At 39.9% G+C, this 25,133-nt stretch overlaps 1 protein-coding gene across 1 annotated transcript; it reads left to right on the top strand.

Annotated features, from left to right (window-relative positions):
- The first annotated feature begins 16,118 nt into the window (after nucleotides 1-16,118).
- Nucleotides 16,119-17,069, top strand: LOC102916720 (vomeronasal type-1 receptor 4-like). Its single transcript, XM_006998401.2, has one exon. It carries the CDS (start codon nucleotides 16,119-16,121, stop codon nucleotides 17,067-17,069), a length of 951 nt encoding a protein of 316 aa, XP_006998463.1.
- Nucleotides 17,070-25,133: the final 8,064 nt, after the last annotated feature.

Here is a 25,133-nt window from a genome sequence, read left to right as displayed (position 1 = left end):
TTGGCCTTTGAGAATGCGAATGCAGCATGCAAAAGAATAATCAGGCCATTAAAGGCAAGATCTGCACCTTTGGAAGATTGGATTAGAGACACAGTTAATGTTGAGGCTGATAAGCATGATGATATGTGGGTAGGAGAAGCAATTTCAAAAGGTTTGAGGAATGTTAGATGTTTTGGATGTGGAAAGCAAGGACATTTGAAAAGGGACTGTAAAGATGTCATTCCTAGAAACAATGTTTCTTCAAAGAACAATGGCAACAGAATGCCCCTTCCTTCTGGAGTATGCAGAAGGTGTGGGAAGGGAAAACACTGAACCAAGGAATGTAGACCAACAAAGGACAGACAGGGTAATCCTTTGCTTCAGTCTTTGGGAAACTCCCAGAGGGGCCTCATGCAGGCCCCCCATAGCAAATCCAGTTCAAACCTTTCCTGTAGTCATAGAGGAAACCCCTGCTCAGAGCGATTAAATAACCAAATGCCTATTGGAATAAATCATGCTGGTCAGGATGATGAAACAGAGAGAATAGAAAATTCAGGAGAAAACATAAAGAAAAAAAATTTGGCAAACTTCTATTAATGAACAGAGACCAAAATTAACGATAAAAATAAATGGTGTTTTGTTGTCTGGTCTGGTAGACACAGGTGTGGACGTCACCATAATTGCACCAGAATTTTGGCAGCCAACTTGGCCTCTTCAGGAGGTAAACATTCAACTGTTAGGAATTGGGACATATCTCAGGTGAGACAGAGTGCAAGATGGCTGGAATCTATAGGTCCAGAAGGACAGAGAGGAAAATGAAAACTATATGTGGCTAACATAGCTATGAACCTGTGGGGTTGAGACTTGTTGCAACAATGGAATACTCAGATTAACATCCCTCCAATCTCAGAAACAAATCATAAACTATCACATGTTTCTGAGAGAAATATTAGAAGGCATTATTTTGAGTGGTCACCAGCCATCCATATTATGCAAGAACAGGGCACAACAACTGATGATCTTCCAAAGACACCAACAGCTCTACCTTTAAATAGTTAACAGACAAGCCTGTATGGGTCCAGCAATGGCCTTTAACAACAGAGAAACTCCAGGCTTTAGAAGAGCTGGTAGAAGAACAGTTAAATGCTCAGCATATTGAAGAATCAACCAGCCCTTGGAATTCTCCTGTATTTGTTATTAAAAAGAAATCTGGTAAATGGAGAATGGTAACAGACCTTAGAGCAATTACCAAAGTAATTCAGCCAATGGGCTCTCTACAATCTGGAATTCCTTTGCCTACTCTGTTACCAAAAGCATGGCCTCTCATAGTTATTGATTTAAAAGACTGTTTCTTTTCAATACCCTTACAAGAAAAAGACAGAGAAAGATTTGCTTTTACAGTGCCTACTTATAATAATTCTCAACCAGTTAAAAGATTTCAATGGAGGGTCCTCCCACAGGGAATGTTGAATAGCCCAACTCTGTGCCAATAGTTTGTACAACAGCCATTGGAAATGATACGTAAAAAAATTCCTAAATCTATAATTTAACATTATATGGATGATATTTTACTAGCTGACTCAAATGCAGATAGATTTAGAAAGAATGTTTGAAGAAGTAAAGAAAATCTTGCCTTGCTGGGGATTACAAATTGCTCCTGAAAAGATACAAAGCAGAGATTCTATTAATTATTTAGGATATAAAATAGAGCTACAAAAAATTAGACCCCAAAAGGTACAAATTAGGAGAGATAGACTACAGACTCTTAATGACTTTCAAAGATTATTTGGAGATATTTCTCATTTACGAACTATTGTGGGGGTAAAAAATGATGAACTGACTAATTTGTTCAAAATCTTAGAAGGTGACAAGGACTTAAATAGTCCAAGAGAATTATCACCTGAAGTTGAGAAAGAATTGGCCTTGGTAGAAAAGAAAGTACATGAAGGGCACGTGGATCGTATTGATCCAAAGCTGGATTGCAGTTTGGTTATTTTACCTTCTAGGCATTCTCCTACTGGAATATTAATGTAGAGGGAAGATGTTATATTGGAATGGATATTTTTACCAAATAAACCAAATAAAAAATTATGGGGAAAAAAATCTCTGACTTAATTTGGAAAGGAAAATTGAGATTTCATCAATTAGCAGGAATAGACCCAGGAGAAATTGTCATACCTTTAACTGAGGAGGACATTGAAAAATTATGGACAGAAAGTGAACCTTGGAAAAGAGCTTGCAGTAATTTTTTTGGGAGAAATTAACAGCAAATATCCGAAAAGCAATAGAATTGATCTTATAAAGAGAGCTGAGTGGATCTTGCCTCGAATTGTACGGCAAAAACCCATATCTGGAGTTCGTACATTTTATACAGATGCCAACAAACAAGGAAAGACAGGTTACAAATCAGAAAATTTAAGTAAAGTAGTTCAAAGTCCGTTATAATTCAGTTCAAAAATCAGAATTGTATGCTATCCTGTTGGTATTAATGGATTTTTCAGAACCTCTCAGCATAGTGACTGACTCTCAGTATGCTCAAAGAGTGGTATTACATATTGAGACTGCAGAATTTATCCGTGATGCTTTAGAATTAACTTCACTATTTATCCAATTACAAGATACAATCAGGAAAAGGAGTCATCCTTTATATATAACTCACATTCGATCCCATACTGGTCTGCCAGGCCCTCTAGCACAAGGCAATGATGAGATTGATAAATTATTGATAGGAAATGTGCTGGAGGCTTCAGAATTTCATAAAAATCATCATGTCAATAGTAAAGGTTTAAAAAAGGATTTTTTCATAACCTGGCAACAAGCCAAAGAAATAGTAAAGAAATCTCCTACTTGTTCCTTCTACAATCAAACGCCATTACCAGCAGGATGTAACCCAAAGGGTACTCAGAGGAATGAAATCTGGCAGATGGATGTGTTTCACTTTGCAGAATTTGGAAAACTGAAATATGTACACCACACCACCGATACTTATTCAGGATTTCAATGGGCAACTGCTTTGAGTTCTGAAAAAGCTGATTCTGTAATCACTTATTTGCTAGAAGTTATGGCCATCATGGGTATACCTGCACAAATCAAAACTGACAATTCTCCATCATATATCTCTGTTAAAATGAAACAGTTTTTTGCTTATTATAATATAAAGCATATTACAGGTATACCACATAATCCTACAGGTCAAGCAGTTATAGAAAGATCAAACAGAACTCTAAAGGATATGCTAAATAAACAGAAATGGGTAACAAAACCCCCAGAAATAGACTGCATAATGCTCTTCTAACTTTGAATATTCTCAATGCCAATGAGAAAGGAACAACAGCTGCAGAGAGACATTGGATAATAGAAAAAACTACAGAATTAAATCAGCCTATATACTTTAAGGATGTGCTGACCTCAGAATGGAAACCAGGGTATGTATGACGTTGGGGACAAGGTTTTGCTTTTGTTTCTACAGGAGAAGATAAGCTGTGGGTACCACCAAAATTGATAAAGGTTCGATTTGAACAAGAGAAACCTCTTAATTAGAGGAGGTGATAGTTCATCAATCAGCATGAGCATCCAATTTAAACTAACATGTACCAGTAACACATGCCTTTTCATTTAATCAGATAATAACTTGCCGAAAAGGAATATCCCCAAAATTAGTCTTGGGGAAAGGTTTTTGGTTTTGTCTTTTAGGACAATGAAGGTTAAGCAATCTGAAGAACACAGGACAAATGAGACAACTGAAGAAAAGGACCAAATCATCTATCCCAGGAAACAGAGTGAAACGTCGTATGGGTATATATTATCTAACAAATTTTATGTCTTCCTAAATGTTTGTTTCTGCTTTTGTCTATAGATTTAACACTACTGGTCTTCTAATAATCCCAGTTCAATTAAAATTTAAAGCTGACTTTGGAGTTGGAGAATGGCTCTCTCCTTCTTTAAACTCAAGCATGTTGTTAAAAGGAAAATGCAAACTCCCTGCAGCATGCCAGAATAGAAGAGCCATCTTCTGCTATGGGACAGGACAAAAGCCAAATTAATTAAGGGACTATTCTATTACTAATCTCAACTCTTTGATTCTATTCTGATTCTTTAAACTTTTCTTAAAGTATGAATTTTATATCAAAATTTACAAGATTAATATATATAGATATATATACATTTTAAACTTTGTTAAGATATGAATGGTCATATAGAGTACTAACTAATTCTAGAAAAAAGGCTTCAATTAGCTGCATATATATGTCTTTGTGTTCGAGTCTCTTATCAGTTTTCTGCAGGAAATCACAGCCAGGCCTAACATCAACTGAAGTCTCCAGGAAGAAGATGGGGCCCCACAACAACAACAATTCCACGTGGACAATAATAATATCACTAAGCTGACAAACATCATCTACAGATCAACTTTGACTACAAGGATAAAGATAACTTCAGCCATACCCAGCAATAAGCAATTTTAAGAATACGATGCCCACATTCCCAAAGAGGTGGTATGGGGCCGGTGTTCTTTGGTCTTTTTAATGGGTTTTGGAGGGTTGGTTACAAGTTGTTGTCAAGGGTTAGGAAAAAGGCTAAGCAAAGGAGATTAGATTTAAGGTTCTTGTTTAAAAAGAAAGAGAGAAAGAAAGAAAGAAAGAAAGAAAGAAAGAAAGAAAGAAAAAAGGAAAAAGAAAGAAAAGGAAAAGACAATTACTAGTTTTAAATACTTTACATTGGATTGGATTGTTTTATATTGTATACAATTTGAAATTGATATTTTTAGAAAATACTATATGTATATTTCTAATTGTATTTATACCATTCATTTAACAATGTAATGCAATTTTCTGATCCTTGAATGTTATTATTACCAACTATTAGAATATAAAGAAATGAAAGTTAGTAGTTAGACATTACAATAGAACTTGTAGTCATATTAGATATGTTTTAAAAATTGAGCAGATATATTTTAGACAGGTCATCTTCAAACCCTTCAGAGATCTACAGAATATGGCATTTAAAATGTTTTAATAACTTAGAAATTTTTCTTTTTTGAGACATGTTGGCTCCTGGCAGTACCAATCTACTTCAGAGAAAATATGGGCATTGAAGAAACTGCATATGGAGTTACCTTTCACTGTGGCAAAAGTTAGCCACTGGACAACAAAGTATCCTCGAATCAACAGGACAAAATGGACAGACAGGACACGAAACAAAGGACTACTGATTGTTACCAAAACAAGTGTGGTTATGGCTTTATCAAAAGACATCTTCTGAGACCAGGACAATATGGCACCATCCCTGAAGTGGCCTTCGCAATCCGGAAAAGGTACAGTGCCCTTTTCTTCGAAGGCAGCTTAACAGGCAGAGGGCCGATGGCTTCTGTTGTGCAATGGAACAGCAGCTGAAAGCTCACACCTCTCGTTAGTAGACTGGCATTTAATAGAGGGATGTGGAGAAGAAGGGGATGCTGAGATGAAACCATATATACACAGCCAAGAAGAATGGACAGCTGAATTCAAAAACTGTCATCAATTTCCAGAATTTAAAATCCTGAATCATGACAGGACACTAGTGGAATTCAGGTGTTTCTGGTACATGGACTGCTCTCACCCAATGTGAGGTTTAACTGTTGACCTTGTGTACATCCTACTTCACAAATGAGTCTGTCAGAAACGCTAAGCCTATAGGCTGAAGGTGATGCCCCAACACTGCGGAGAAACCTCAGGTGACTGTCCAGGCAGCTGGCTGTTTCTGTCAACTCACAAAGTTTTTGGAAGTTGCTTGCATGCACTTCCTGTTTTTATTTTTGTTAGCTAATATTTTTCCTTCTTGGGACTCTGAGGGAGTTGAAGATTAGTTAGTTATAGTTGAAGGTTAGTTAGTTATAGTTGAAGATTAATTAGGATAGAAAGTGAATTAGATACATTTTGGACTTAACAAAATAGGATAGATAAGGGAATTATTTTCTCTGATTTGTCAAATACAAATGGACTAGACATCGTTTAGGTATTTGTTACTTGTATATATTGTATATAGTTATTGTACTTTTGTATATAGTTTTTCTTTTGTTAGTTATAACCTTTTGCCTTTTTCTTTTTATTAAAATAGAAAAGGGGAAATATGGTGGTATTTTATTTGTACTGAAATGTGATTTTCATTGTATGTTAATAAATAAAGTTCCCCGGGGGTCAGAGCTATTAGAGCCATAGCAAGAGTGTGGTGGTGGCGGCAGTGTTGCTGGTGCCGCCGCCGCTGCTGGCGGTGCACGCCTTTAATCCCAGCACTTGGTAGAAGAGCTAGGTAGATCTCTGTGTGTTCAGGGATACAGCCAGCATTGGAGACATATGCCTTTAAAACCTGGAGGGCTGTACTTACAGGCAGTGATGAGGCAGTCATGTGTTTAGGTTTACAACCAATGAGAAGGCAGAACAGAAAGACTATTTAAAGACATACACACAGGAAGGAGCTCTCTTTCGGGGAGGTAGGAGCACCGTAGGAGGTAAGATTTTAGCTCTGAGCTCTGACCTCTTGGCTTTCTCTTTTACATTGGTTCTGTGTTTCTTATTTTAATAAGATGGTTGGTTATATCTACACTACCCTTTTACCTTATCATTCCTGTATTTCCCTAAATTAAAATAAATATCCATAACCCATCAAATAACCAAAGACCACGCACACCTCCTAACTCTTGGGAATGTGAGCATAGTTTTCTCTATACTGGTTCCTGTTTTCTATGGATGAAACATCTTTAGGGTCCCAGAGAGAAAATTTTGAGATAATGACCAAGTCCTGGGAAGACCAGCAGTAAACTTTGCTGATAGACATCACCTGTCAATATTCAAGAGGTCTCACCTGATCAAACCTGATCCATATTAACTCTGAAGGAATCCACAGCCTCTCATCTCCTGTGGAAACAAAAGCAAAATCTGTTCTCCAATGCATTTTTTTTATTTCCATTTGACAAATATATATATTTTTTTACTTTTTTAAAGTTAAGGCATTCCTCCTAAAGCATTGAGATTAGTTCAATTTAGCAGTCTAGTTCACAATTCCATGTTTCCTAGCAGCTGTCTTTTACTTCCCAACAATCAATAAATTCAAAATCAACACAATGACATACAGGATCCAGAATCCCTGTGTATTTCCAAACTCTATGTGACTTATTATTTTTTGTTTTACTTTACTTCTCACTTTAATTTATAACTATACCATTTTTGTTTTCTTAAGTTTATGCACATTGTTAAACACACTGTAACCTGTTTAGAGGTTTTTCCATTTGTACCTCTTTTATTGCATATCTTCAGCCTTTTTTGACCAGGTAAGCAAAACTTTAAACTGCGAACCTACACCTAGATCCTCTGCACACAGATTTCAGGTGGATCCACCCTCTTCTCAGTTTGTGAAAGCCAAATGTGAAACTTGCAGAGAGTTAAGGTTTGCCTGACCAGGAACTGCATTCAACCTTCCTAGAGCTCTAGAATTCTGATGCTTGCAATGTGGCAGACATTTTTACTTAGAGTTTTGTTCCTACTTAACATGCTTGCTGCTTAAGGGCTTGCCAGCAGGCAGAAACTCTTAAAGGAGCTGTATCCTTTTTTTTCTTAACTTTTTTAAGCCATATGTGGAAATTAGGCCATGTTGGACACCAAATTGTTGTTTGTTTTTTGCTTTTTGGGGGTGTGGCTGCCACCCTGATGACAAATAAATCACATGTGGAGGCTTATTCTTACTTATAAATGCCCAGCCTTAGCTTGGCTTGTTTCTTGTCAGCTTTTCCCAACTTCAAATTATCCTGGCTACCTTTTGCCTCTGGGCTTTTATCCTTTTCTTACTTCTGTAACCTTACTTTTCTTCTTACTCGGTGGATGGTTGTGTGGCTGCCTGACTTGTCTCTAATGTCCTCCTCCTTTTCTTGTTTTTTCCCCCCTCCCAAATTTCTCCTTCTATCTATCCTGTCTGCTTGCCAGCTCTGCCTATTTCTTCTGCCTTGCTATTAGCTGTTCAGTTCCTTATTAGACCATCAGTTGTTTTAGAAAGGCACAGTAAAACAATGTCACAGAGTTAAATAAATGCAACATGAACAAATGTAACACACCTTAAAATAATATTCTCCAACGGCTGTCCAGACTAGACAACCAGGGCACAAGAAAGGCAGCTGTCAAACTTTGCCAAGACAAGGTAGGACAGTCTTTCAAAATTTGCTGCTTCTCAAAAATGCCTGTCTAATATACTAGGCCTGTAGCCAGAGTTAAATGCCCCAAGATTAGAGAAGGACTTTGGGTGAGATTGTCCAGGCAGCCAGATGTCACTGTCATTAGGTAACATTAAATCCTTATGGAGTCTTTTAGGGAATTAAACACTAAATAATTGGACTTAAATTTTTCCTTAGTTATATTAAAAAGGTAAATTAGGTATAAAACTTTAGACTCACAAAGGTAAGATAGATAGTATTTTGTCTAACTTTGCCAAATACAAATGGAATGGATATTGTAATTGTAATTCTTACTTGATAATTGTTTTACCTTCCTTTTAATTACACAAAAAGGGGGAAATGCGGAATATCCCTTTACACTGTGTGAATATTTGTTACTGTGATTGGTTTAATAAAGAAACTGACTGGCCAATAGCTGGACCAGTAGAGGTCAGGTTGGACTGGCAGACAAAAAAAAAAAGAGCATGAAGAAGAAGAGGAGGAATCTCAGGAGTTGCGAGGAGATGTAGAGGAAGAGGAGAACTGGCTGTGCTGGTAAAAGGTACTGAGCTCATGGCAGAGCATAAATAAGAAATTTAAAATGTAAAAGCTGTAACAAGCCTAAGAGATTGGCTGAGCATTTATAATTAGTAATAAGGCTCTGTATGGTTTTATGGGAATCAGCTAGTGGGACAGAGCTGATCAGCAGTCTAGACAGAAAACTCTACCCACATCTAACAATTGTACAATTTTGTTTTCAATGATTATATCCACAACTATTTTTCAGATGTGCTCATCTGACCAAAACCTCTGTAACAGTTTGTGTTTTGGGTGCACCATGGCTCTACTTTACTATGGTGAAAAGGTTTCTTTTTTTCTTGATTGCATTCTATGTACAAAACAATTAAGTGAGAAATGTGAGAGTATTGTATTGTGCTATAGATTACTAATTAGGGTGTTTTTCTAAGATAAAGATTTATTTTTATTATGTGTATGTGCCTGTGTGAGTGTATGCCACATTTTTACAAGTACCCACCAGGCCAGAAGAGGGCACTGAGTCCTGAAGAGCAAGAACTACAGGCAGTCATGAGTCCTAAATATGAGGAGTGTTGGGTGAGGAACCAATATCCTCTGCAAGAGGGGTGGGTGTCTTTTCACATTTCTCATGTAAGTGTGACTTGTTTGTAGGTAACAGCCATTGCTTCTCTTGGTCTCACACTCTTCTGTTACAGCCATTTTCTAGAAACCAACATAAAGGGCCCTATTAATGAACACTTTCTCAGTGTGTAATTTGACCCCAAAAGAAGTGATGTGAGAACATGGAGAAGGAGTGAAGAAAGATGTGCTAAATCTGCATCATGAAGACATTGTTCAGCACTAAGAATAGACAGGGGTCTGGAGAGACGACTCATGGGTGAAAGCACCTGCCGACAAGCCAGACAACCTGATCTATCTCTGAAGAGAAAACTGACTCCCACATGTTGTCCCCTGACCTCCATTTGTGAACCTGCTTGTGGCTGGTTCTTCCATATAATTAGACATATGAATCTGTGGCTACTCAGAACTTACCAACCTTTACCTTCAAAGTCTCTCTGTCATGTGACTTTTCCTAGGAAGACATTAAAAAGCATCTGTTCACCCCAGATAGTGTAAAAACTGTGCAAAGAATTGGTTCCTTCGAAGTGGTGTTGAGTGAACCAGTTTCCTTGGATCACCTGGGAACATCTTCATTTATAGGTGCATGGAAGTCATCAAGCTACATCTAGAAAGTCTGGCTCCAACATGGATGACAACCCCAAAGGAGCTGTACAGTAAAAGATCCCAACCCTCAATCAAGCTTTCACCTCCTAAATACCCCCCAAACAATATGAGGCTATGGCAGGAAGAGGTGAAGGTGTGAAAACAGGCCCTGCCTCCCATCCCCCATGAGACTTGAACTGTCTCTTTAACAGTACCATAAGGCAAGCTTCCTCTCTGCTGTTCTGTGTACACCATTGCTGAGGTTACAGGCAAGGGTATTCTGTGGCACATACCTTAACTCTACTTCATGGTGGCCAATGGCCTTGTCATGCTTGAAGGAAAGAGATCCACCACAAAACTGCATTACTCTTCTGGTTCATACATTCTCCCCACTCCTTGCAAACTGCTCTCTTGATGTCTTGAGATGCTCAATCTCAAGCCCAAGTGTGTCCCTGAGCTGGTTCATACCTTGGAAATGTGGATAGAGGACCAATCTGGGGACACGGGAAGATAGTTACAGAACATGTTTGGATTCTATGTTGTGTGTTTTCTCAGTTCACATCCTTAGTTAATCCATAACAACTGCTGGGATATAAAAGATGAGGATACAAAAAAATGTCAGGGAGTTAAGGGATGTGGCACTCATACTTGGAAGCAAAGTACTTTAACCACTGAGCAACCTCTCCAGCTAGGGTTTGTTACTCTTAAGTGCTACCCTGTTACAAGAGAATATCCTTTCTATGAGGTCAGCTTGTGGGACATATGGAGGTCATCAGTGCCTCTGAGCATGTGCTCTCTCTGCAGGTAGCCAGTTTTCTCTAAAGATTTCCTCCCAGATGGAAGCTGCATGCAGGGTTCTCTTTCTGCTCTCTTCTCATATTTTATAGAATAACCCAGTCAAAGCACTACAAGCTTTAAATTGTTTATTTTCTTTGTATTTCAAAGACAAAGATGATATTTAGAATTTTTCTAAACAAAATAAAGACAGCAGAAGGAAGTGCTTCTTGTTGGACCAGATATAATTATTTTTAAATTTCTTTTTGTTATTATCATTGTATCTTATTACTTAAAGCAATTTTAAAATTTAAATGTATTTTGATCATACTTCTTCCTCTCCCCTAAGTTCTTCCAGATCCTTTCCCCATCTCTACCCACCCAAATTTAAACTCTCAAAACATACACAAAGAAAGAATACAACTATAGAATCACCTAAAACCAAGAAACCAAGCAAACAAAAAACATCCAAAAAGAAAACCATCAAACACCAAGCTAAAACCAAATAAAACACCTAAAAATAAAACAACCTTGTAGTCCAATTATATGTTAGTCAGCTAGCTACTCCTGAACATGAGGCCTGTCCTGCAGTGGTTGAATACCCAGTGCCACTCTTGGAGAAAACTTGCTTTCTGAGAAACTCTAAGTGACAGTTCAGTCATTAACCTTTACCCTATTGGCTAGGTTTTAATTAATTAATTAATCAGTTCACTCGTTCATTCACTTTTAAATGTAATAAGATAAAACAAGATGTTAGACAAGCCTTGTTTTCTAGGTGTTCCCCATCCCCTCTTTCCACCTCGTCTTCTAGAGGTTTCTCTGAACTCTGAGGGGAAGAATTTGATGTAGACATATCATATAAGGGCTGAGTGTTCCAAGGTCTCTCCCGTTCTGGGTACTGTCTGGCTTTGGTCTCTGTGTTGTTCCCATCTGCTGCAGGTGGAAGCTTCTCTGATGAGGGCTGGACAAGGCACCGATCTATGAGTACAGCAGAATATCATTTGGAGTCATTTTATTATTACATTTGTTTTCTTTTCTTAGACCAGTATTACTTGTTTTTGTCCTAACTCCCCATGCCATCTGCTCTCAGGTTCGTGGTCACCTGATCAGTGTTGGGTATGGCTTCCATCTCATGGGCACCTTAAGTCAAAGCAGTCATTAGTGGGCTACTGACACAAGCTTTGTGCCACCATTGCAGGTCAAAGGGTTGTGGCTGGCTTGGTGTTTACGGTTCTCTGTTGTGAGCAAACAGAGTATCCTGCGCCAAAGAAGCTGAAACGGGAGTGGAGCCTCTGTGTAGGCACCAACTCAACCTCTCCACTTTAACGAGTTATGCAGGTGTTGTGGTCAGCAATGGGGCCTTGCTGTCAGTTTGTGAGGCACAACCTATCGTCCTGGCAGCAGCCTGGGTTGTTTGGGGACTCCCACTGGGCCCATTTGGTCAACGACTCTTATTTTCCTATTTCTATCTGCCCTGACATATATAAATATAACGTAGTTTCCCTGTTCCTGGATCCCCGGTTCACTAGAGAGGGTGGAATCCTGGTTCCTGCAAAAGCTGTCATTTCATTTACAGAAAAGGACATTTACCTTCTGTGATGGGCCAGTTGCACCGATGTGTATAGAGACACCATCATGCAGGGCACAGAGTAAGAGCCATGACCGCGAACCCATCTCCCAAGGCCACTCAGTGATGCTTTCTTTCAAGAACAAGTCTCAGTCCTGAACCCACATGCATTTATATCATTTTGCATTTTGGATAGGAAGGGCATCCTAGGAACTAGAATGAAAAGTACACAGAAGGACCACTCTTGGACACACGTAAGTTAAAAAAAAAAAAAGTGTCCTTGAAGTTTTATGAGTAAAGATTGCTTTTAGAATAAGGTCAATATTGTGGAAGCATTTATATTTCAAGCTCCATATGATATTTAAAGTATTTAATGTTCGGGAATGAAAAAAAATTATATACCGCAAAGGCCTTCACTACTGATAGGCACAGGTCGAACAAGGGACTCTAAATCTGTCCTGGTTCATGTTTGGGACTTGCTCAGAAAGCACAATCTCCAGTGCTGAGCACCCTTTAGTCTACTCCTGTCTGATGGGGAGAAGAAAACTACTTGTTCTGTGTGTCGACCCTTCCAGGTCACAGCTTGGCCCTTTGGGAAGATGAAATCCAGTCTAGAGATGAGGGAAGCTCCGTACACAGAAACATGGTTAGTTGTTCATTTTCTCATCTCACATCCTTCCTCTCAAAACCATTAAACCCTAATTAAGCTTGAAATAACTTCTGAGGAAAACAATGTAGTAATTGTGAAGAGAGGGGAAGCTGTACTTCAGGGACTGGGGCCCTGCAGAGGCCTTCCTTCCCCCACCTCCCCCCGACAATGTGACAACATGAAACTTGAAGTCCGCACTACCTGATGGCAGCCAAGAGCCCCACAAATCCTGACAGTACAAATAGGACCTGGCAAGTGTCACCTCCCAGAGCTGCTCCAGAGACTGTCTGCACCACAGAGGTCCAGGTGAGTTCATGAAGGTAAGATCTTCAATCCCTCAGCTGTGCCATGGAGAGTTTCACTAAAGCAGAAGTCTCTCCCTTTGCCTAAGCCAGGGATCAGTTGAGAGGCTCTGTGATCCTCAGGACCTCTGCTTTCCTTCTGGCCCTGAGGAGGCTGGTCCCGGACTCCAGAAAGACCAAAGGAGACTAGTTCCTGGAGACACAGAAATAGAACAGAAATGCTGAGGCATCTCTATCCATCCTCAGGCTGGAGGATCATGACAGAGCTCTGGCTGGGTCTTTGCCTAAGTTTACCTTATTAAATGAATCAATAAGATAGATAAGATTTTCAGAGGTCTGTCGAAAATTCAAGAAAAGCATAATGATACACTCCTGCAACATCAGCACTAGAGAGACTGAGGCTTAGTAATTGTTGTTCAAGGCCACTCTGGTTTACATATGAAGACTCTGTCTCAAAAATAACTAGATATATGAAAGACAAACAAAAGTCCTTGTCTTTCTTTTCTTTAGGTATAAGTTTGCCAGCATTGTGACTTCAACAGTGTCACTAGTATTTGTAACATTTATACTTTTCACTTTTGATGCATTTTCACTTTTCAAATATTGGCACATTTTTTTTTACAATAGCTTTATAACTCCCAGTTTGAAGGTTTTCTATTTGTATCCACCCAGTCATCGTATGTCTGGCAGGTGTGGGAAGTGTACCACTAAGTGTAACGGTTATCATTCCCATCTTGAGAATTGCTGCTATGTAGGATTCAGGCTGTGAATTAGCACATTCTGAAAGAGCTTATCCTAAGTTTATCCCAGTGCTAAGCAGCAAAGATCCACAATCTTCTGAGTTTTGCCTGTTTGCCTGCTTGCTGGTTTCTTTTGTAGAGAACCAGGATGGGTGGATGTAACTTAGGCCGGGCTCTTGGAGGCTAGATTCATCATGGCATCACCCATCAATCTAAACACAAGGTCCTCCAGTTTTTTAAATTAATTTCTTTTAGCATTTCCCAAATAATATGGGAGATGAGTCATCTTCTCCCTCTTCTGACAGCGAAAGGAAATCACTTATTAGAAGTCTCAGCAGTGGGTCTCAAATGTGATTTAAAGCTTGGAAAAGGGAAGAGAAATCCAGAAAAGTAGGAATCCCTGGGAAAGCAAGGACCAAACAAACAGGAAAATGTTAATATTTTCCATCAGTACTTGGGTGAACTGAAAGCAGGGATTTTTACAGATTCCAATCACTGACAAAACATTTGAATTTTATTCTAAATATGTCAGTGAATGCTGATGCGCTTTCTATTAATATCTGGAGCAGATTTCATTTGTACAGATATTTAAGATGGTATCGTGGTTTCTAGAACTTACTGATACAGGCAGTAATTACCTCTTTGCTAGAGGAGCCGTTGAAAGGAATAGATGACATTTCTAGAGTCATGAGGCCACCTGGACACACACCTGGGAAGAAGGCTAGGTTGATGAAGGACACACAGGAGATCATCAGGACACAGACATTTAAGGTGATCTTGTAAGTTTAACAGGAAGGAGGCCTTCTGAGTACTCAGAACACACAAACCCATGCAGCCACCATAATAGTCAGATTACTCTTATCCTAGAAAAGGTGCCCAAAGCTTACCACAAATGCCTGAGAAATGAAAATGGAGCTCCAGAATATGAAGAATAATATCCTACTCAGGTCCAAGTTCTGGAATCAGTTGGGACTGGTGAGTGAAAAAGCAGCCTGCCTGACAGACAGATTGGAGCAAAAGCAGCCTGCCTGACAGACAGATTGGAGGAAAAGCAGGCTGCCCGACAGACAGATTGGAGGAAAAGCAGGCTGCCTGACAGACAGATTGGAGGAAAAGCAGGCTGCCCGACAGACAGATTGGAGGAAAAGCAGGCTGCAAAAGCAACTGACGTAACTGCTGCTCCAAAGGCCCCACAGGGGCAAATGCCACCATGAACTCTTAGATGGGGATCCCTGCTCACCCCAAAAAGCCGCAGATTACTGTGCTACCTGCCGTTGCAATCGGGGACTCCTAACTCAAGCACTGCACTCCTCCCGGGGCAGTGTGTAACACCTCGTTAGCCCCTTCTCAGGGTCACCCCATCATCATCCCTGGTCCAGAGCTGACCCCTGCTTCCTTCTATGTCCTGAGGTCATTCACTGGGGTCACAGATGCCCTGAAGTCATCCACTAGGGTCACAGCTCTCTGCTACCCGACACCTTCCCCAGCTGCAACCTGGTAGTTACATGAACAGTTTCAGGTTGTATTTTGAGCATTCAGCTTTAACTGTAGGACCCTGTCTGGAAAGGTTGTGCAACTGGACTTGACATTGAGAACTACTTAAAGAAAAAAATAACTAGTAAACATTTATATGGAGTGAAATCACAGAATGGCCAACATAAAAACTCTCAAAATATTGGGATGTAGAAATAGAAGTTTTAAAGCTTTGAAGCCAAATGCAAATCTAGAAATTGTTACACTAATTAACATAAAAATAAGAAAGGAGTCTTGGTCTTTGGAAACTGTGTGGGGGAATATGATGAAATAGAGAAAAAGAAGAAATTTGGCTGGGGAAATTTGAAGCTCAATTCAGCTGTGTGGAGAGCTAACCAGGACAATCCATGCACACAGACAAACACACACACATTCCAACAAGTCAATGTTGCCTATATAGAACCCAAACACATCTCCTTTAAAACTAGAGTTTATTCCAGTTCCCAAACTCACCTGTCAGGGAATACACATGACTCAGAGTCCCCAGGGAAAAGGGGGAGTTTCGGGGACCTAATATGCAACAGCACATGTGTTCATCACTGACTCTTGTGTACCTGAAAATGCTATTATGCAAAATATGTTTTTCAGATAAATGTCTTAGCATTACTGATGCATTCTTGAAAAAGTCTTTATGTCCTGAATACAAGTTCTTCTACTTATGAAAGAAGAAATGGTTTTAAAATTTATTAAGGAAATAGTTTTCCTCTTCATGACTGTGCTTGGCACTCTGGGAAATATTTTTGTTTCTGTGAATTACATGATCAGTTTATTGGGAGGCCCTGAGAAGAAACCCATACACCTTATTCTCATCCACTTGGGTTTTGCAAACATCATAATCCTTCTAGCAAAAGGATTGCCAAAGACAATAGCAGCTTTTGGTTTGAGAAACTTCCTAGATGACATAGGCTGTAAGATCCTCATTTACCTGTCAAGGATGAGCCGTGGCCTCTCCATCTGCACCAGCAGTCTCCTCACTGTGGTCCAGGCCATCATCATCAGTCCCAGAGCATCTGGGTGGAGGAGGCTCAGACCTAAGTCTTCATGGCACATCCTTCCATTCTTTTCATTCTTTTGGATACTCAATTCATTAATAAGTGTGAACCTAATCCACTCTATCACAAGTACAAGTCTGAATATATCACAGCTTGAAAATGGTGACAACTATTGTTATTTTTCGCTAGAAAGTCAGAAAACAAAGTGGCTTGTTCTCCCTCTCATGGTCCTGAGAGATGCAGTGTTTCAGGGGGCCATGGGAGGGGCCAGTGGCTACATGGTATCTCTTCTCCACAAGCACCACCAGCAGGTCCTCTACCTTCAGAAGGCCAAGCTTCTCTACAGAACTCCCCCTGAGCTGAGAGCTGCCCAGAGTGTCCTCCTTCTGATGCTCTGTTTTGTTTTCTTCTACTGGACTGACTGTGCTTTTTCTCTATTTTTAAGTCTCTCTTTAGAGAACAATTCCTTGTTGGTAAATATCCAAAAAATTCTCGCCCTTGGTTATGCAACTTTTAGCCCTCTTGTGCTGATTCACAGGGATGAACTTCTGCCTGAGTGTTGGCATGCTCAGTGGGAGAAATTGAGAAAATGTCTCTCTCGTGTAGCTGCTCAGTGAGTGTGAAAGAACTCTCAGTTCTGCAGTATTGTGGGGAATTCAAAATCCCACAAAGCAGTTCAAGCATGTGTACATTCTCAGAAATCTCCCTAGTGATTCACTGCCTTGAGCTGAGAGAGAGATCTTAGCAAATCACAGTGATAAATGAAAGCTCCTTCTCCATTTTCTTCTCTTTTGAAGAGAGTTTTTAAAAACCTGTCTATATTTGTATTGTATGGATAGTTTACCTGCATTCTGTCTGTGTAGCACATCCATGCCTGGTGCCTGTAAATTGTGGAAGGGGTCATCAAATGCCCTGTGACTGACTGGCCTTAGAGAGGTTGTTCTGAACCAAAATGTGGTTTTGCTAGGAATTGAACCTGGGTCCTCTGGAAGACCAGCTAGTATTCTCAACTTCTCATCCACATCTCCAGCACAGATAATGGTCTTAATTATGTTTAGTAAAGCTGGTTTTACTAATACCGTGACTGGAATCACACAGATGAATTTGATAAATTTTATCAAAATTCATAGTGATTTATTCATGTTAGTTCAAGAAATTCATTTTCTTGTACCTGACACTGTAGTTAGAGTTTTCCTGCCTTCCCCACAGTCAGGACAAATCTCTGTCACCCGCCAGTCCCACAGCCGCTCAGACCCAACCAAGTAAACACAGAGACTTATATTGCCTAAAAACTGTATGGCCGTGGCAGGCTTCTTGCTGACTGTTCTTATAGCTTAAATTAATCCATTTCCATAAATCTGTACCTTGCCTCGTGGCTGGTGGCTACCCGCATCTTCACATGCTGCTGGTCATGGCGGCGGCATGACACTGTGCTTGCTAGGTGGTGGTACCACAAGGCTCTTTGGGGATACTTCCAAGTGTCTGTGACTATCCGTCCATAGAGAAGATGTTATAGAATTGGGAAAGAAGGACGTGCACTCTGCATTCAGTTCATAGAAGCCCCCCACCCTAGTCACAGAAATTAAATGCCCTGAAGCATTTCCTTGGTGGTCTGTTCATGAAGGTTCTCTGCAGGAATAAAGACGGCAGATGTGGGATAAACTAGAAAACAAATACACAGTGAAGTTTCCTGTTATATCGTCTGCAGTTTCTGTGTTGATGAAAAGGTATGGATCTGCCTTTTTGCAATGAACAAGCCACGTGACTGAAGCCGACTGAGGCTGGCTCGCAGCTGCCCTTTGTTAATGCCCTAGTGCGCGCAGTGCGCTCCACGACACTGTCCAGCCGTTTGTCATCAAAGAGCTGCAAAAGGATCTGAGTCTACATTTGTTTAGATGAAGGATTCTCTGATCGATTTCTCAAACTGGATCCACACAATAAGATATTGACATGGTTCTAAGACTCTGATGGACACATTCTGAAAAATACTCATTAATATAATCGTTGAACATGAAATTGTAGAATTGTTAGAGGTGGGTTTATGCCTTATTTGAAAAAAAAACTGTTCTGTCATATCTGACTAAACCCCCTGTAATATTCTGAGTGCATCATGGCTCTACTTTACAATGATGTGCAAGTATTTATATTTTGCTTGGTTGCACTGTATATATAAAACATTTAAGTAAGTGGTGTGTATTGTATTATGCTATAGATGACTAATTAGGGTGTTTTTCTAAGATAAAGATTTATTTTTATTATGTGTATGTGCCTGTGTGAGTGTATACCACATTTGTACAGGTACCCACCAGACCAGAAGAGGGCACTGGGTCCCGAGGAGCAAGAGCTACAGGCAGTCATGAGTCCTAAATATGAGGAGTGTTGGGTGAGGAACCAATATCCTTTGTAAGAGGAGTGGGTGTCTTTTCACATTTCTCATGTAAATGTGACTTGTTTGTAGGTGACAGCCATTGCTTCTCATGGTCTCACACTCTTCTGTTACAGCCATTTTCTAGAAACTGGCATAAAGGGCTGGATTAATGAACACTTTCTCAGTGTGTAATTTGACCCCAAAGGAAGTGATGTGAGAACATGGAGAAGGAGTGAAGAAAGGTGTGCTAAATCTGCATCATGAAGACATTGTTCAGCACTAAGAATAGACAGAGGGTCTGGAGAGACGCCTCGGTGGGTGAAATCACCTGCAGACAAGCCAGAAAACCTGATCTATCTCAGACAAAGAAAACTGACTCCCACATGTTGTCCTCTGACCTCCACATGTGTGCTGTGACACACACATAAACACACAAAATAAACTTTAAAATAATTAAAAACTTTTCTAAAAGGGTAGACAGGAGATACATAATTGTTGACACCGTGTGCCCAAGGATGGTCTGGACTCTGAGTGGCACATAGAGTTGTAATTTTCAATTTCCCCTTAAAAGTCAGAGTAGATTGGGGAAAAAAAAAAACAAAATCTTGATCAGAAGATAAATTAAAATTTTAATACATGATGGAAATAGTTTAGAATCTAAATAAGTAGAGGATTGTGAAGGCAACCTGGACATGTGACACATTTGCGCACTTCAGGTGATGTACATAAGATTTGACAACTGGAATTGGATTAGTATAAACATCTCAAACTTTATAATTTCTTTATTTCTTTTTCTTTTCTCTCTTTTTTTGATCTTGTTTTTTGTTTGTTTGTTTGTTTGTTTGTTTGTTTGTTTTGAGACAGGGTCTTTTGTTTCTCTATATAGCCTTGGCTATTCTGGAACTCGCTCTGTAGATCCGGCTTGCCTTGAGCTCTCAGAGATCCATCTGCCCCTGCCTCCTGAGTGCTTGGATTAAAAGTGTTAGCCACCATGTCCAGCCAATGATTTCTTTATGTTGGATGAATTGGTCATCAGTAGCATGGCCCTGTGGGACATTAGGATAATGAAATAAGTCAGCTGCATGTAGACAAATACCACGTGATTTTACTAATAAGTGGAGCCTAAATACAAAAGAGAACAGAGCCTTCAGTGTGTGGTGTGCAGCCTACAGCCCTCAGAAACTACCTCCATTTGTGAACCTGCTTGTGGCTGGTTCCTCCCTATAATCGGAAATATAAAGCTGTGGCTACTCAGAGCTTACCAGCCTTTACCTTCAAATTTTCCCTATTATATGACTTTTCCTAGGAAGTCATTTAAAAACATTGTTCACCCCAGGTAGAGTAAAAACTGTGCACAGAATTGGTTCCATCCAAGTTGAGTTGAGTGAACCAATTTACTTGGATTATCTGAATAGATCATAATTGATAGGGCATGAAAGACTCAAACTCACCAGCATGACCAGAAATTCTAGCTCCAACATCGGTGACAACCCCAAAAAACGCTGTATGAGAAAAGATCCCCAACCTCAATCAAGATGCTACCTCCTATGTACCCTTCAATTCAATAAGCAGCGGCGGCAGGAAAAAAATGGAGACTGGAATCTCAGGGGAAGCTGTGAATACAGGCTCTACATTCCCATTAGATTGTCACTGCCCCATTACCAGTACTACAGAACAAGCTACCAATCTACTGTTCCAAATGTATTCTGTGGGACTTAGAGTTACTGTTTCATGATGGCCAGTGGCCACGAACTGGCTAATTCTGTCAACCTGACACAAGCCAGAATTATCGGAAAGGAGGAAAACTCCACTGAGAAAATGCCTCCATAAGATCCAGATGTAGGGTATTTTCTTAATTACTGATGATAGGGGAGTTCCCAGACCTTTGTGAGTGGTGCCATCCTTGGGCAAATGGTCCTGGGTTCTACACAAAAGCAGGCTGAGCAGCCATCACGCAGAAGCCAGCAAGCAGCTCTCCTCCATAGCCTCTGCATCAGCTCCTTCCTCCAGGTTCCGCGAAAGAGGCTGTCCATAGCCTTAAAGGTTGTGGACAGGGGTTCCCTTGCTTTTTGAGAACACTAGTTGGATTGCCGGAAGATCAATAGTCATTTCCAAGGGTCCAAGGAAGCATTTATGCCAACAGGTAGAAGGAAAACTCACCACGCGAAGTAGTTGGTGTTGTGGGAAGCGATCCAGCGGCCAAGCAGATGGAAAATGGTCAGTTGTAGAAGAACCAAACCGACTCGGGATCCCGGCATGGAGGTGCCAGGAAAGCCTGTTTGGTTTCTGCACCAGTGTTATTTACTGAGCTCGACAACAGACCACGAGATACAACGAAACCCACTGGACGAGTTTATTGGTGAGGGAGGGGAAATGGAAGGGTATGCAACAGACCTGTCCGGAAAAGGGAACGTGAAGGAGAGAAAGAGAATCAGGCAGAGTCTGGTGTTTTAAAAGTAACTTAGCACATGCATGTAGGGGCTTACGTAGCCATGCTACATACAGCACATAGGTTACATAGGATATAAGGCCCTGGGGCGACGAAGCAATTTGTCTGGATGCTGACTGTGCATGCACATGACTCCAGAAGTGACTAGGGAAGATGCCGGAAATCCTTCGCCAGTTAGTCAGAGAACAGTTGGAGAATGAGCACATAGAACACTATTTTTTTTTCTCCCTGGAATTCTGTTCTTGCAATTAAAAGAAAAGCTGGTAAGTAGAAATTGTTGATTGATTTATGCAATATTCCTGCCACCTTGTGGCTAATGGGAGCTTTACAGACTGGTTTACCTACACCCACCCTCATTCCTAAAGATTAGCCTTTAATAGTTTTGGATTTAAAAAATTGCTTTTATACCATATATTCATTCTGATGATAAGATGCATTTCACCTTTACTGTTCCCTCACTCAATCATAAAGAACTTCAGCTTCCATATCAACAGACTGTATTACCTCAAGGCATGACAAACTCCTTGGTGATGTGTCTGTCAGTACTGTGTAGGAAAGGTTTTAGAGCCTGTGAGGCAGGCTTTCCTCAGGCTTATATTATTCATTGAATGAATGATATCCTGATAGTCACCTCCAAAGAGGAAGAGCTACAATCAATATATGACATAAATCAGGATATGCTACATAAAAATGGGTTTATTATTGTGCCTGAATTGGTTAAAAAAAAAAAAAGATCAGACACTGTGCAATATCTGGGATAACTAGTTACTAAAACAACTGTCAAACAAAAAAATTATTTATTAGACAAGACAATTTAAAAAGTTAAAGACTTTCAGAAATTATTAGGGAATATTAATTGGCTACATCCTACTTTAAGAATATCTACTTATGCACTAACCAATCTATTTAAAACTCGAAAAGGAGAAAGTGCATTGAATAGTCCTCACATATTATCTTGAGAGGCAAAGGAAGAACTAAGCTATTTAAATCAGGGCTAGAAGAGGCATCTGTGTATTGTGTGACTTCTTCACTGCCTTAAAACTTAGTTATTTTCCCCACTAAATTGTCTCCCACAGGTATTATAGCACAAGAGGGTAAGCCTTTGCAATGAACTTATTTATACCATAAGGGCTATAAAATAAATACTAACCGCATACCTTACTCTTCTTGCTCAATTAGTAAATCAGGGGAGGACCCAAGGTCAACAATTATATGGATTTGATCCTTTGCTGTATTATGTTACCTTTAATCAACATCCATCTTTAAGAGTGCTACAGAACTCTATGGATTTTCAGATCTTATTTGCAGACTACTATGGAAGGGCAGGAAATCATTATCTGGCTGTCAAACTATGGGGTTTGCTCATAAAAACTAAATTTCTAATTACAAAGCTTGTTTAATCTTTTCCCCCCTCTACAGGCAGACACATATTTTACTGATGGCTCATCCAACAGTATAAGAGGAATTCATGATCCAAATAATAATCAATCTATTAGTATTTCTTTTACCTTAACCCAGCAGGTAGGATTGGCTGTTTTGATTAACCTACTACAGTTAATTCACAAGCCCTTAAATATTGTTTTATATTCTGCTCATGTTGTAGAATTATTTCCAGTGGGGGAAACTGAATCCATTTTGTCTTCACATTCTGTTCTGCTCCCATTACTATAGGAGCTACAACATCTAGTTAAAATCCACACACGTCCTTTTGTTTATTACCAATTTTCGTGCACACTCTAACCTTCCTGGTTTTATTACAGATGGAAATAAGCAAGCTAATGCACTCACCTGTCCGATTTTTAAAAAGGAGCATCGACAACACGCACTGATGCCGATGAACTTCATGTACAATAAATACCACCTCCCACTCAAACAGGTGAGACAGACTGTGGAAGGACGTCCTGTTTACACTCCCTTACATTGCCATAGTCGTATAGCTGGATATTGAAAGCCTAATGAATTATAACGAATGGGTGCCACTCACTTTGCTTTTCTCCCTCAGATGCTGTGCTTGCATATCTGCATGGACACGTATTCTAACTTTTTTCAGCTGTACCTCACTCTTCAGAGAGTGCTTCTGCCGTGTGCTCTTCCCATATACAAACTTCTGCTGCTGTGGGGGTGCCCACTTCAACAAGAACTGACCATGGACCAGCCTATAGTAGTAAGAAAAATTTAAAAACATCTGTAAGGCGTGAAGTATTAGCCATCTTACAGGTATTTCTTATAATCCTCAATGCCAGGGCAAAAGTGGAAGAGCACCTGGAACATTAAAACAACGATTATTTAAAAATAAAAAAGGGGGAGCACCAAGGGCTATTATTGTACTTTCCTTATTTACTCTTAATTTTTAAAAATTTTGTCTCAAGGTGGTATATGCTCAAGAGCTCAAAACACATTTCCCTACAAAACATTCTGAACTACCTTTAAAAGGGCGTATGTGGGTTTTTGTTTGTTTGTTTATTTGTTCTTTTTTTTTTTATTGAGACTTGGAAGCCATATTTGCTGAAGAAAATTGGGAGAAAATATGCATCTTTTGTTGCAGATGGATCCATTGAAACATGAATTTCTTTTTGGCTACTCTGGCCCCAGGCCATCAAAGACGATGTCAGAGGGTGAGAACCCAGTGGGAGTCACCAGAGAGACAGCAACCCTCCAGCCAAAGGGCTAAAGGAGACATCGACTCCATCATTAGAACACAAGCCTGTCCGCTGGGGTCAAGTTAAGGCCCTATGCACCTAGGAAGAAGTTATTTATGGAGCACATGGGGCCCTGGGTCGCCTGAGAATTTCTTTTCTGGGAATGCTGGCTGTGTGAGTGCCTTTGAGCATGTACATGTTCCTCAGCCTCTTTTGCTTCAGCTTGTGGATTAGATAGATCCAGCCCCGGTTCTCTTCACTAATGACTCCGTGTTTATGACTGGACCTTGGGGCAGTAATAGAATCATTCATTCATCTGAAGAAGGGACAGAGTTTAATTTTTCTTTGAGATTTGAATCACTACCTATTTGCACAGGACAATCATAACATTTGTATTCCTATAAAAGGGCAAATATGAGTTTATGTTCTACCAGATTCCAGAACTACCAACAATATGGGTCTCTTTTCAAGCTATTCAATAGATTTTTCTGATAAATATAATAATGTAACTAATAGTACCAGATGTCGTTTGGATTCTCATTCTTGGTCGCAGAGTATAGCATATAATACTTTCACTGGTCTAATATTATACATTATGTTTATAATTTGCTTACTTGTAGGATACTCATGCATCAAATGGCAGATTTATCTACTACATCTCAGATCAGAACCACTGGATATCCTGCAACTAAAAACATAAAAAAGGGGGAGATGTCAGAACACAGCCTAGGAGTTGAGTCATTTGAGGAGAATGCTGAGTGCTTGTGGAAACCCTCAGAGAAAAGAGGACAAAAGTCTCGTGGCTCAGTTGCCTCACAACATGGAAATGTTCCTGAAATGTGTTTTTGTGCTCCCTCCAGGCGTGGCAAAAGGAGGAGTTTAATTTGACGTTACTTAGTATTGCTTGTTTGTTATTGACAATTGTATACATGTTTAAAGTGTCCTTTGTTTAAAGGACATGCTCCTGCCGTCCTCAGCTCGTCTTTGTCACTGATTACAACTTGAATTCAGATGAACTTGAATTGCCGCATTTACCGGCTCAATTGAATTGGGTCCTCCAGCCTCTGAAGTGATGACACCTTCCCAGCATGCTTTGGTCATGATGTTATTTCACAGCCAAGGAAACCCTAACTAAGACAGGACATGTCACTCCTGAAGGAAAGAGATCCATCACAAAACTCCATTACTTGCCTTCTCCCCACTCCTTCTTCAAAAGGCTCTCTTA

Source organism: Peromyscus maniculatus, chromosome 5 (assembly GCF_049852395.1).
Source record: "Peromyscus maniculatus bairdii isolate BWxNUB_F1_BW_parent chromosome 5, HU_Pman_BW_mat_3.1, whole genome shotgun sequence".
NCBI lineage: Eukaryota > Metazoa > Chordata > Mammalia > Rodentia > Cricetidae > Peromyscus > Peromyscus maniculatus.
This window is presented reverse-complemented; position numbering and strand designations above follow the sequence as displayed.